The 13,255-nt window shown below is 46.4% G+C and overlaps 1 protein-coding gene across 1 annotated transcript in view; it reads right to left on the bottom strand.

The window, feature by feature from the left end:
* The window catches only part of SLC30A5 (solute carrier family 30 member 5), a 302,331-nt gene that overhangs the window by 230,576 nt on the left and 58,500 nt on the right, over positions 1-13,255 (bottom strand). Inside the window, exons 5-6 of the mRNA XM_069223076.1 lie at positions 11,986-12,073; positions 7,549-7,636 (exon numbers count right to left, since the gene is read on the bottom strand). Of these exons, the coding sequence (XP_069079177.1) occupies positions 7,549-7,636; positions 11,986-12,073 (176 nt within the window). The remainder of the gene's footprint in view (positions 1-7,548; positions 7,637-11,985; positions 12,074-13,255) is intronic.

Genomic DNA, 13,255 nt, shown 5'->3' with positions numbered 1-13,255 from the left:
ACACTTTGATTCTCTATCTGCTGGAGTCATAAGGAAGGAACCAGGAGCAGCCTTTGAAGAACAACAAGCCTGGATCCACAAGACTTTCAGGTGTCGGGTGCTGACTAAGAAACTGTGGGTCACCCGTTCCAGCCCTATATCTCCTGGTTATTGCTTTAGAAACAGCCGGAGTAGTTACAGGTTTCTGCCAAATGTCCAGGACTGGCTCAGTCAATGCCTCATTAAATGGCAGCAGAGGCTATGATGTAGCAGATGAGGAGTGAAGAACCTCAGTTAGGATGTTAATCTTCAACTCCGATATGGGTAATGGGTATGGGTAATGGCAAATCCAAAAGTTCAGTTGCCTTCTTGATCACTCCATAGTAACCAGTTACCTCCGAAAGTGGAATATCCACAGGCGATAACTCCCACTTCAGAGACGTATCCAGTCCACTAGCCACCTCAATACCTTCAAAACCATGAGAAGGTAATGGAATCTCGCCTTCCTCGAGGTCCTGTTGTACCTCCCAGTACTGTTGCGCCTCCAAGAGCCTCAAGGCTTCCCTTCTAGACCTTAATCTAGATTCCAGTCCTGGCACTGATAGTGAGTGCGCCGACGACAAAGCTATCTTTTGTGGCGCCGGAGCCCGGATATTACTCTGACGAGGAGTACAGTGACTCAACACCGGACGAGATCGATCCAACGTGGGTATGGCCGCCGTCACCTCCGGAGATGGAGCTTTTGGCCATAAAGGCATGGAAGGAGTCTGTTTATATGGAACCAGATTAAAGGCCAAAGGACCCATGGGGCCCATCACTCTGTTGAAAATGCTAAACATAGCATTTAAGAGGACAGGTGGATCCATCCCAGGAGCAAGAAAAAAAAAGGATACTCCTGCTGAGGTAGGGCCTGACTTGATTTCTGCTCTTCAATGTCCTGTTTCTGGTGGAGTAACAGGACAGAATTGTGCTGCAGGGCTCGCAGGCGACGCGGAGATCTCCACCAAAGATGGCACTGGTAACATCTCAGGCGACTTCGGTTGTGGAGGTGATAAGGTGGGACTCACCTCCCATATCGACATGTGCCAAACCTAGAAGCCGGCATCAAACACCTCGGACTAGCATCTCGGAAAGAGCAAAAGCAAGAGCTGTGACGAACCTGCTACTTATGTGACCTAGAGGACCTGTGAGATGACGACTCCTCTCGAGGCCTGGATCTTCGAGGGCCTTGCTTCTCTTTTTTTTAGCCTTTGCCAGGAACAGCTTTGCCTACCTTTCTTTCAGTGCCTCCCGGTTCAAACTCTGGCAGGAAGAGCATCCCCTGACGTCATGGTTGGGAACTCAATGACCAGAGGCAATTTTCGTGTGGGTCAGAGATCGACATATGACCTCCACACTCTTTACAAGGTTTAAAGCCTGAAGACATTGTAACCAGAAGAAAACTTGGAAAAGAAGCTCTCTCGATGCAGTGTAACACCTGGAGAGGTAGAAAAAACTATTAGCGTAAAAGGCGCGGAAAAAAGTGAGCTGATGTCAGCACGCAGGCGAGGACTTCTTATAGCTATGATAACGTCAGATGGAGTCCCGTGTGGAGCCGTTCCATTGTGATGTCCTCGTCAACGTGGAGAGCTAGAAAGAAAAGATTTCCATTGAATGCTGGCACACTGGGAGTATTCAAAAGGTGAGGTATCCACAGGTTGATGTATCCATCAAAATGGATGTTTCTGGAATATGGGGCACAGTGGAGGTGATCCACTAATCTAATTCTCAACTAGAGCTGGTGATGACACCTGTGCACAAGGGATACACCTATGCACTGAACTATCCCCAATGTTTCAAGATAAAGCCAACAGACAGGTAACGGAAGCAGCATGGACTATGAAAGAATGTTACAGAGGTTATATATATATATATATATATATATATATATATATATCATCTGCTACATAATCTGCAGACTTTAACAAAACAAAATTGCAGCTCCAATGGATCAAAAGGTACTAAAACATGGTGACGTGTTTGTTCACTTTGGAAGACCCTTCACAAAGGTCGCATTGTTTGAGTGTGTGGTCGAAGAGATGCTGGGGGGGTGATGCACTTGTGTTGGGTGTGGGGCTGGCTGGGGGCGCAAGAGCTGCCACACACTCTTTTTTATTATGCAGTAAATGGCTACACACAGTGGTAGTTCTGTACCATGTTTATGTGGATTCTGTATTCCGCCGGAGACCAGAGTCCTTTGATCTCCACTTCTCCCACATGACCTCCCCTTCCCGGGAGTAATGCATCTGTCACTACTGCGAGGTCTGGTTGTGGAAGGGAGAGGAGTCTGCCTCTGACCCAATTGCAGTTCGTTCACCATCACTGCAGGTCCTTCGCAGATGTGGACCATGTCAGAGAGATTTCCCTGATGCTGTGCCCACTGGAACTTCAGGTCCTACTGCACATCCTGCATAAGCTATCTGGCATTTTTTACCAGCAGGATCCAGGAAGCCGGGAGGCCCTTCAGCCTCCAAGTCATTCTGACCGAAATCCATGACAGCAGCTGAAACATCAGTATCATAGCCTGAATATCCTGGACTTGCTACTTGGGAGGATAAGCCCTAAACTACAATGTGTCCAGAACAGCTCTTATGAAAGGGAGCATCTGAGAGGGAGTCATGTGTGACTTTGGTACATTTATAGTGACCCCCAGGGAGTGCAGGAGGATCGCCATAGTCTGGAGTTGGGAGACAACAGCCTAGGGCTAACCCGTCTTCAACAGCCAGCCTTCCTCAATGACATCTTCACACACTTAAAAAAAAAAAAAAAATAATAATAATCACAAAGTCAAAAAAAGCTCTGTCAAAACAGCAGAAGGGTAGCTCTCTCCGGATCTGTGCTAACTGTTGCAAAAAGAAAATAACTAATGCCTGCCTGCCCGGGTGGGGCCTATATAGGTGGCTGCGCTGTCACTTACGACACCAACGATGCCACGTGGAGCCAAATGGAGCCACCTGACAGCACACGCAATGTGTATTAATCAGCTAAAGTTTCCAGAACCAGCCTGGCGCCTGGCGCCTGGGAAAATCAAAGGTAAGGAATCTGCAGCTAGAAGTCTCACTCAGATCTAGATTATAACAACTGACTGTCTAGAAAGCATGTTCAGGGTGACTAGGCCGGTAGGCTGTTAGCCTGGCCCCTTCGTTCTGACTTCCACCAGCTCCCAATCACCACTATTCGTGGCAAAACGGATGTAATACACAAAACCTAGGATACCATCAATAGAGCTTTCTGTTCTTATTACACTAAGTTGTATGCAGATCCGAGAATGGCAGGTATGGCCCAAATTGGCTTGGCAGACTGCTGGATCTTGAAGCACTCCGATCCAATGCCGAAGTTAGGGACAATAAAACAGATGGCAGACGACAAGACCCCGGGGGCAGACGGGTGGGCAATAAAATTCTGTGCTAATTTTCAACATTCGTTGATCCCTCCCTTAAATTATTTCATTCCTCCTACACAGCGGGTATACTTCCCGCCTTTGGTTGTCCTGCCTAAGCCTAACAGAGACCCCTTACTGATGGGCTCCTACCATCCCCTATCCTTGTTAAATTCTGATTACAAGACACTTGGCAAGGTGCTGGCCAGCCGAATGATCCCTACTGCACAACAGTTAATACACCCAGATAAGAACAGGTTTACACCTGGCAGGTACACTTTCCTGAACCTCCACTGCCTTTTCATAATAATGGCTTGGGCACGATCCGCAGGCGCGAACCCCTGGGTCACAACGCCGGATATCAAAAGGGCGTTCGATACCCTGGTATGGGAATATTTGAAGGAAGTTCTCAAGACACTGGGCATTGACCTCAGTTTCCTCAGATGGATAGACATCTTACATACTACGCCACTTGCCAGGGACAAAACAGGAAGCATTATATCTGACACATTTATTATAGAACATGCACCTGACAGGGATGCCCTCTATCCCCTATAATAGTCACACTGGCCATGAAGCCACTAGCGTGTGCACTTTAGGCACAAGCGGCAGACTGGGGAATCGGAGCTGGTGATTGATACTGGCACATATTTTCCCTATACGCTGACGATGCTCCTTGAGATGATTCCACGGTGCTTCCCAGCATAATGACACTACTATGATAGTTTAGGGAAGCATCCGTCTTACAGATGGACTGGGATAAATCTCATTTGTTCCCCCTTATGGCCCTAACGGACAAACAGCGGAATGCGCTTTCACAGACTCCCCTCCCCTGGACATGTGATTCCTTCAAACACCTCGACATCCGAGTAGATCACTCTGAGAAAGACCTAATCGACGGTAATGTGGCCAAAGCACTACTAGGGTGAGGGCATCACTCCCATTTTGGACAGGCTTGCCGCTCTCCCCAGCGGGCAGGGTTGCTATCTCCAAAATGCTGTTACTTTCGAGGCTATTATACTTTTTCTAAGCCATCCCCACACTATAGCCTTGCAGAATATTCACCAAACTGCTATCTTTGCTGACAGCATTGACAGGGGGCAAGAGTAGACAGCAGGTGGCACTCTCTAGGTTTACGCTCCATTAGATCAGGGAAGCTTGGGTGCACCTAACTATGAACACCATTATGCCGCCGTCCAGCTCCAGTGGACCATGCGCTGGATAGCAGGCATGAACTTGTTGGAACTGGGACATTGGTTTGGTAGGGAGACACTGGCCTTGGTGCTGCAATGGCTGCTTGGGTCTAAAGCGGAGGTAAAGACCAGGGGTGCGCGATGCCCTCATGCGGGTAGCCAATTCGTGCTGGAGGACATATGATCCAGAAGCTAGCCTGTCCCCCATTTGCTCCTGAGTTTTCCCTCTGGGCTTTACTAGGATGTATCGAATTGCAACTGTGGCTTGACTCGTTCCTTTGGACCAAGGCAAGACTAACTGTGTGGGGTGATCTTTTCACAGATAAGGTCCTTGTCACCTTTGAAAGCCTGGTGGATAAGTATGGGATACCACCTGGCTCATTCCTTATCTATGCAGCACTCACTTGTTGCCTGCACATGTTTGGCGTAGGACACATGAGACCCAGACGTCCTTATCCTTTCAAGTGATACTGACGCACGGAGGAGGGCGTAGGGCTGACGCGCATCTATGCAACTCTCTGAGCATGGCCTGAGAACCCCCCCACCCCTTGCGTATTTCAAACCTACTGGGAATCTGCCTTTGGCATCACATTAGCGGACAAACAATAGGTGCAATGTATAGAGACACAGAAACTAATATCCATGAACTTTAGATTGAAGTACACGCAATTCACTTACCTACACCATACCAGTACCCTGGCATCTCAGACACGTGCCCTCGCTGCCACACCAGTGTGGCAGAATTTGTGCACACGGTATGAGGCTGCCCCCCACTTGACTCTTAATGGGGGGAGGTGATGGGGTTCCTCTCTGATGCCATGTACTCTCTGGTCCAATGGGTGGGGGTCTACTGCCTATTGTGAGTTACTAGCTGCACGCAAACCAGTCAATAAATGTATACATTTGGTCCTAGGTCTGGCAAAATGGAGAATAGCCATGTGCTGGAAGTCTGCCCTCCCTGCTCTCCTTGTGGCTCTCCAATCTTCACTCAGGCACCTTGGTGGAACAGCGGGCACTGCGTGCAGACAGACGAGGGCTCTAGCACTAACCCGACCCCCAGACTGGCAGCATTACTTGGAGAAGGTAGAGGCAAAATCTGACAACAGACCACATTAATAGATGTTCTGCCACACATTGGCACGAGATGCCTATGCCAAGCACACAGTGGCCCCTCCATAACACAGGCCACCATCCCCATGGAGCACATACTCCCCACGGCTACACTGACGCAGACCCACAACGAACAAAGCCTCTCTAAACAGAGCTGGCTGCCCTGCCTCTCGCCCCAGCCCCCCTCCCATCCCCTGCCTCTCCTCGTCCCCCCATTCTCAGTCAGACACCGGGCTGCACGATGACAACCACACATCACAGTTCAGTTTCTCCAGTTCTGATTAGGACAACATGCATATTGATGAAAAAACAACTGAACGTTTAGTTGATTAGCAGAACACTGTAATTAGAGTTGGATTCTGGACATAAACCCTCTGCAGTCTGTACTTCCACTGTGGCAACATTTGAGAGGAAGAGTTAACAGCTTACGCAGCAAGAGCTCTGTGACCATATTGTCTCTAATAACCAGTCTGAAAAAGGCCTTTCTAGGCGTGTCTGCTTTCATGTTTTAGATATTCAGTGAGTGAATGACTAGATTGCTGGACAGCATTCAATGATGATTTTTTTGATCTTCTCTAGAGTAAATCTCCCCATTACTTAAGGATGTATGAACAAAAGTGCACTGCCTTTGCTTCCAACATGGTGAAGTGACAGGACTTCATCTTTTGTGACTACATACCCTCAAATGTCATTGGCGTTGCAACTAGGCATATCAGTTAGTACTGAATATGAAGAGAAGGAACTAGGATTAGGGTCACTAAACAAATAGCCCTTCAAGAGATCCTGATGAGGTCTCATGCACATCCATGCATAAGCACTAATAAATCTGGGGTATGGAAAATAATTTAGAAAAGAAGAGATCTGCCTAATTTTCGAATTAGGTTTGTTACAAATCTTTACATCCTTCCATTGAATAAAAAAACAGTCTTGCTTCTGAAAAGCATGATGAAAACCCTTGTTTTTAGAACAGACAGGAACTCTTGCTTCAGCACTATTGCAGAAAACCAAGATGGCAGTGTGAAATTCGGCAACACTTTCATAAACAAACTTACTTTAAAATGTCTGGACAGATTTCTGCATCTGCCATGACAGCCAAACACTAGCTGAATGCAGGTGGAGCATACTGACAGAAAGATTTTTGGAAAGGCAGACTGTTATCTACAAATTTTAAAAGCATTATTAATTTTAGAAACTTTAAAGTACTCCTAACTAAAATCGATGTATATTTTATATAAATTAATATAACACTAAATGTTACAATATACGGGCATAAGACTTAAACACGTGCAGGTTCAAGAACACAAGCAAACTCAATTTAAGAACACCACTGACTGAACATGAAAATACATTCTACAAAAATGGTATCAGATAGAGCTAAACTTCACACTGTGGAACCTATTACAATACCCCCAATTCATCATACGGACTTTCAGCCACGATCATTGTCTAGTGTCTTGCCTATTCTTTACAGCAATTAAACTCCCTGCCAAGCCCTAATATTGCACACATACTAACAAACAACAAAGCAAAGAAATTCCACCAGTACTCTATTTTGTAAATAAAAACAATCCAAATGTGTTGATTCTACCTCACTTTTTACCAGTTCAGTTAATTTGACATTGTGAGGTTTAACATGACAAACTAACAAACCTGAATGAAGTCAACTACCACACATACTTCATACCTGTGCTGTTTTTCTATTCTCGACATGAAAGGTTGGAATCCAGTTTGAATACTTCATAATCTATAGAAAAGAATTAGCAAATCAAAATTCAAACATAGCTGAAGAGCAGTGGTGCTTGAGATGCTGCCAAAATTCAGCTGGGCTGCAGACACAGAAAAGGATACGGTGTTCCGCAATTTTTGCCATGAGGTCATCATTATCAAAAAGCAGTAAGCAAATTACAGCAATGATGAAAAAAGCTGCTCCTCTAGTCTGCAAAGGAAGGAGTAAGAAAAGGTAATTTAAGAATGATTAATTACAACTGCACTACAAAATACATGCAGCAATAAGGAGCAAAGCTGTTGGACACCACAGACATGGAACAGAGTACGAATGCATGCTTATTTTTTAGAATTAAGGCACACATGGAGCGAAAATAATTGTCCACTAATTGAGCAAATGTTTGCATTTTAGTTGTATCGGTAGGCAAAGGTCTGGTTTGGGGACAGCCATCCTTCGGATTTCTGCACAGGTCACTTGGGTACTACCACAGAGTTGCAAAATGGCGAAGTAAACTATCTGACTAAACATATAAATAGTGCAAATAAAAAATTTAAAAACCACCACGATGTGTACTGTGATAAGATTGTATAATGCAGAGTGATTATCTGATTAGTCTGAAACAACCTGAAGTGTCTCAATTAGTGCAAAACTGTCAATCTCTAATACCCCTGCTTTGTATATGTGCTGCGAGACAGATGTCAGATGTGATAGGACTCTTTAGTGGTAAGAACCTCATTGTACTGGACAATCTGCGGGTTGTTTTCCTCCAGCAGGAATCCTGTGAACCAGGTGCTACCTTTTTTTCACATTTGTGATCTTCTTTCCTCCAGCATCTGCACTGTGTGTTTCAACTGAAAAGTGAGGAATAGATTTACCGCTCATGCACCCTTCCCATAGTTGGGACACACTCAATGGCCAGTCATGTCCCACTGGATAATGTTTTCTCTCTGGAGGCAGCTTCTATTTGTGTGTATATTTACAGTACTCTGAGAGACTTCATGGTTTCCCTAAAGGACAGCTCTTTGGTATACTACTCTCCATGCATTGGGCTAAGGAGGGGGATACATCATTTTGTCTTACTTTGTAAGGTTATCCACCTCAGATACTGCACCGTGAACAAGGAGTGCACGTTGTTCCTGTCATGGGTGATTCTGTTATTTTGTATATGTTCTTAAAAAAAAAAAAAAAAAAAAAGGAGGTGTAGGAAGTTGGCTCTGTATGTACTATTTCAAAGTAAGGAATAGTATGCACAGAGTCCAAGGGTTCCCCTTAGAGGTAAGATAGTGGCAAAAAGAGATAATACCAATGCTCTATTTTGTGGTAGTGTGGTCGAGCAGTAGGCTTATCAAAGGAGTAGTGTTAAGCATTTGTTGTACATACACACAGGCAATAAATGAGGAACACACACTCAGAGACAAATCCAGGCCAATAGGTTTTGTTATAGAAAAATATATTTTCTTAGTTTATTTTAAGAACCACAGGTTCAAATTCTACATGTAATATCTCATTTGAAAGGTATTGCAGGTAAGTACTTTAGGAACTTTGAATAATTACAGTAGCATATATACTTGTCACATAAAACACAAATAGCTGTTTTAAAAGTGGACACAGTGCAATTTTCACAGTTCCTGGGGGAGGTAAAGTATTGTTAGTTTTAGCAGGTAAGTAAATCACCTACAAGTTTCAGATTTGGGTCCAAGGTAGCCCACCGTTGGGGGTTCAGAGCAACCCCAGAGTTACCACACCAGCAGCTCAGGGCCGGTCAGGTGCAGAGGTCAAAGAGGTGCCCACAACACATAGGCTTCAATGGAGAGAAGGGGGTGCCCCGGTTCCAGTCTGCCAGCAGGTAAGTACCCGCGTCTTTGGAGGGCAGACCAGGGGGGTTTTGTAGGGCACCGGGGGGGACACAAGTCCACACAAAAAGTACACCCTCAGCAGCGCGGGGGCGGGCGGGTGCAGTGTGCAAACAGGCGTCGGGTTTGCAATGTAAATCAATGGGAGACCAAGGGGTCTCTTCAGCGGTGCAGGCAGGCAAGGGGGGGGCTCCTCGGGGTAGCCACCACCTGGGCACGGGAGAGGGCCTCCTGGGGGTCACTCCTGCACTGAAGTTCCGTTCCTTCAGGTGCTGGGGGCTGCGAATGCAGGGTCTTTTCCAGCCGTCGGGATTTTAGAGTCAGGCAGTCGCGGTCAGGGGGAGCCTGGGGATTCCCTCTGCAGGCGACGCTGTGGGAGCTCAGGGGGGACAACTTTGGTTACTCACAGTCTCGGAGTCGCCGGAGGGTCCTCCCTGAGGTGTTGGTTCTCCACCATTCGAGTCGGGGTCGCCGGGTGCAGTGTTGCAAGTCTCACGCTTCTTGCGGGGATTGCAGGGGTCTTTAAATCTGCTCCTCTGTAACAAAGTTGCAGTCTTTTTGGAGCAGGTCCGCTGTCCTCTGGAGTTTCTAGTCTTTCTTGAAGCAGGGCAGTCCTCTGAGGATTCAGAGGTCGCTGGTCCTGGGGAAAGCGTCGCTGGAGCAGGGTTCTTTAGAAGGCAGGAGACAGGCCGGTAGGACTGGGGCCAAAGCAGTTGGTGTCTTCTTTTCTTCTTCTGCAGGGGTCTTTCAGCTCAGCAGTCCTCTTCTTCTTGTAGTTTCAGGAATCTCAATTCTTAGGTTCACGGAAGCCCTTAAATACTAAATTTAAGGGCGTGTTTAGGTCTGGGGGGTTAGTAGCCAATGGCTACTAGCCCTGAGGGTGGGTACACCCTCTTTGTGCCTCCTCCCAAGGGGAGGGGGTCACATTCCTATCCCTATTGGGGGAATCCTCCATCTGCAAGATGGAGGATTTCTAAAAGTTAGAGTCACTTCAGCTCAGGACACCTTAGGGGCTGTCCTGACTGGCCAGTGACTCCTCCTTGTTATTCTCATTATCTCCTCTGGCCTTGCCGCCAAAAGTGGAGCCGTGGCCGGAGGGGGCGGGCAACTCCACTAGCTGGAGTGCCCTGCGGTGCTAGAACAAAGGGGGTAAGCCTTTGAGGCTCACCGCCAGGTGTTACAGCTCCTGCCTGGGGGAGGTGATAGCATCTCCACCCAGTGCAGGCTTTGTTACAGGCCACAGAGTGACAAAGGCACTCTCCCCATGTGGCCAGCAACATGTCTCGAGTGTGGCAGGCTGCTAGAACCAGTCAGCCTACACGGGTAGTTGGTTAAGGTTTCAGGGGGCACCTCTAAGGTGCTCTCTGGGGTGTTTTTTACAATAAAATGTACACTGGCATCAGTGTGCATTTATTGTGCTGAGAAGTTTGATACCAAACTTCCCAGTTTTCAGTGTAGCCATTATGGTGCTGTGGAGTTCGTGTTTGACAGACTCCCAGACCATAAACTCTTATGGCTACCCTGCACTTACAATGTCTAAGGTTTTGCTTAGACACTGTAGGGGCACAGTGCTCATGCACTGGTGCCCTCACCTATGGTATAGTGCACCCTGCCTTAGGGCTGTAAGGCCTGCTAGAGAGGTGACTTATCTATACTGCATAGGCAGTGTGAGGTTGGCATGGCACCCTGAGGGGAGTGCCATGTCGACTTACTCGTTTTGTTCTCACCAGCACACACAAGCTGGCAAGCAGTGTGTCTGTGCGGAGTGAGGGGTCCCCAGGGTGGCATAAGCTATGCTGCAGCCCTTAGAGACCTTCCCTGGCATCAGGGCCCTTGGTACCAGGGGTACCAGTTACAAGGGACTTATCTGGATGCCAGGGTGTGCCAATTGTGTAAAACAAAAGTACAGGTTAGGGAAAGAACACTGGTGCTGGGGCCTGGTTAGCAGGCCTCAGCACACTTTCAATTCAAAACATAGCATCAGCAAAGGCAAAAAGTCAGGGGGTAACCATGCCAAGGAGGCATTTCCTTACAGGAGGGCTTTATTTCGAGTTGCCTCTTAATTCTAATGGGACAATTGCAGATTTATTTACTTTCACTTGGCGATTTCAGCTGCTGAAAGCACTCAAGATTTTGCATGGAACCATGAAGAATTACAGGGGAAATCTACCCTAAATGACAGATCATCGCCCCCCGCAAACAGTAATTCCTCATTTTGCAAGGGACTAGCCGGTTCTCACCTATAATTTTACAGTAGCCATGTCCATGGACTAACTGGTATTTTCGATATTGGTCAATCTTAGGGGGCGTGCTTACCCAGGAGATTACAGAACCACTCGAAAGGAAAGTCTTAGAGCATAAAACCTCCATCTAACAGGTTTTACTTTTAATAAGGGCAGGTATTCTGCTGGCTCACTAAAAGTTGGCAGTAGGGAGGAGCACACTGTTATTGTTGCCAGTTTACAAGAACTACTCATGGTCCCATTTTTCTGACAGGTGGAATACATTCCATCAACAACTCAGGGGCCTTTATGAGACCATCCTGCTAGAAAATGGACACTGTCCCTGCTGGATTTACCTATATGAATCACACATAAACAAAAATGACCTACACTGGGCTATAAACAATCTAGAATATCAATCATTTGTAAAGTTGAGTAAACCACAAACTACACAAGTTGTCATTGTTAAGATGAATTTAATTACCTTTGACGGCCCGCCTCCAGAATTGGTGAACAATACAGTTAGCAACGTCAGGACAACAAGGTCACTATGCTCGAAGAGTAGCAATGTCCTGGAAAACAAAAATGAGCCAATGAGATGTACTTTTTAAGCTTCTACTTATAGAGGAATGCCCGATATCGCAAGGGTATTACTGCAAAAGAAAGATAACTCCCAGGTACAATTTCATGGACGCAAACATGGGATCCTCCAAATCCAACAATGATTATCACAAATAGTCGGCCTCATTACTTAGTCTGAAAACTGCCAATTTAATCCTCATATTTCCATGTTCAATTAAGTATCAATAATCTATTGTAAACAGACTGAATCTGAATACACTGATCTGTGGTGATGGTCGGAAATCAGACGATCCCGTTTTTATTTTGCACATTTATGTAGTGCAAACGCAATCTGAAGGTACTGGAGAGCGCTTTACATCAGCATCAGGTATGTTACCCAAGGACACAGTCGTCTTTGTTTTGTAGGCAAAGGGAGCTTAAGGGCCTGACTTAGAGTCTGGCGGATGGGTTACTCAGTCACAAATATGACAGATATCCGGTCTGCCGTATTACGAATCCCATTGGATATAATGGGATGGTAATACGGCAGACAGGATATTTGTCATGTTTGTGGCCGAGTAATCCCATCCACCAAACTCTAAATCAGGCCTTAAGTGATTTGCCCAGAATCACAGGATATTGAGCCAAAGCAGAGGTTCGAACCCGATTCCCCAGTCGGCAGCTCTGGCTGTTAGATCAAATACTCGCCCCAGAGGACAGGGTTGCCTGCCAACCCCAACCCTCCTGTGCTGATTTAAGTATACCACACAGTGGCACGGCTGCTGTGTAACATGTCTTAAAGTAAAGAAAAATAAAGCGCTGTGACACTGAATGTCTGGAAAGAGGCTGCAGAGTTACAGAGAGAGCTGCAGACATAACTGCTATGAAAATATTCTAATCAACAGACATTAATTGATGTTAGTGATAGTTTGACACCGTCGTTAAAAGGTTTCTCCTGTCCAATTCATCTGCTTCATGGGTATTCCCTTCCTTGCCAAATTCCTGAGGATACTTTCAGTCTTTTAGAATTAGAAATGTTTGTTCGTAGAGTAATGGTGCTAAGCCATTCTCCTTTCTTCTTCGGCTAAAGCATGGGTACACACAAACTTTTTCTCGGGGCCAAAATGGCAGTATGGTTTACGGCCGAGGGCCGCACTGAAGTGACAGCGGGGGTGGGGGGGGCACAACCACCC

The sequence above is a fragment of the Pleurodeles waltl genome, chromosome 1_1 (genome assembly GCF_031143425.1).
Source record: "Pleurodeles waltl isolate 20211129_DDA chromosome 1_1, aPleWal1.hap1.20221129, whole genome shotgun sequence".
Lineage (NCBI taxonomy): Eukaryota > Metazoa > Chordata > Amphibia > Caudata > Salamandridae > Pleurodeles > Pleurodeles waltl.
Note: the sequence above shows the minus strand (reverse complement) of the source record. Positions and strands in the feature narration are given on the sequence as shown.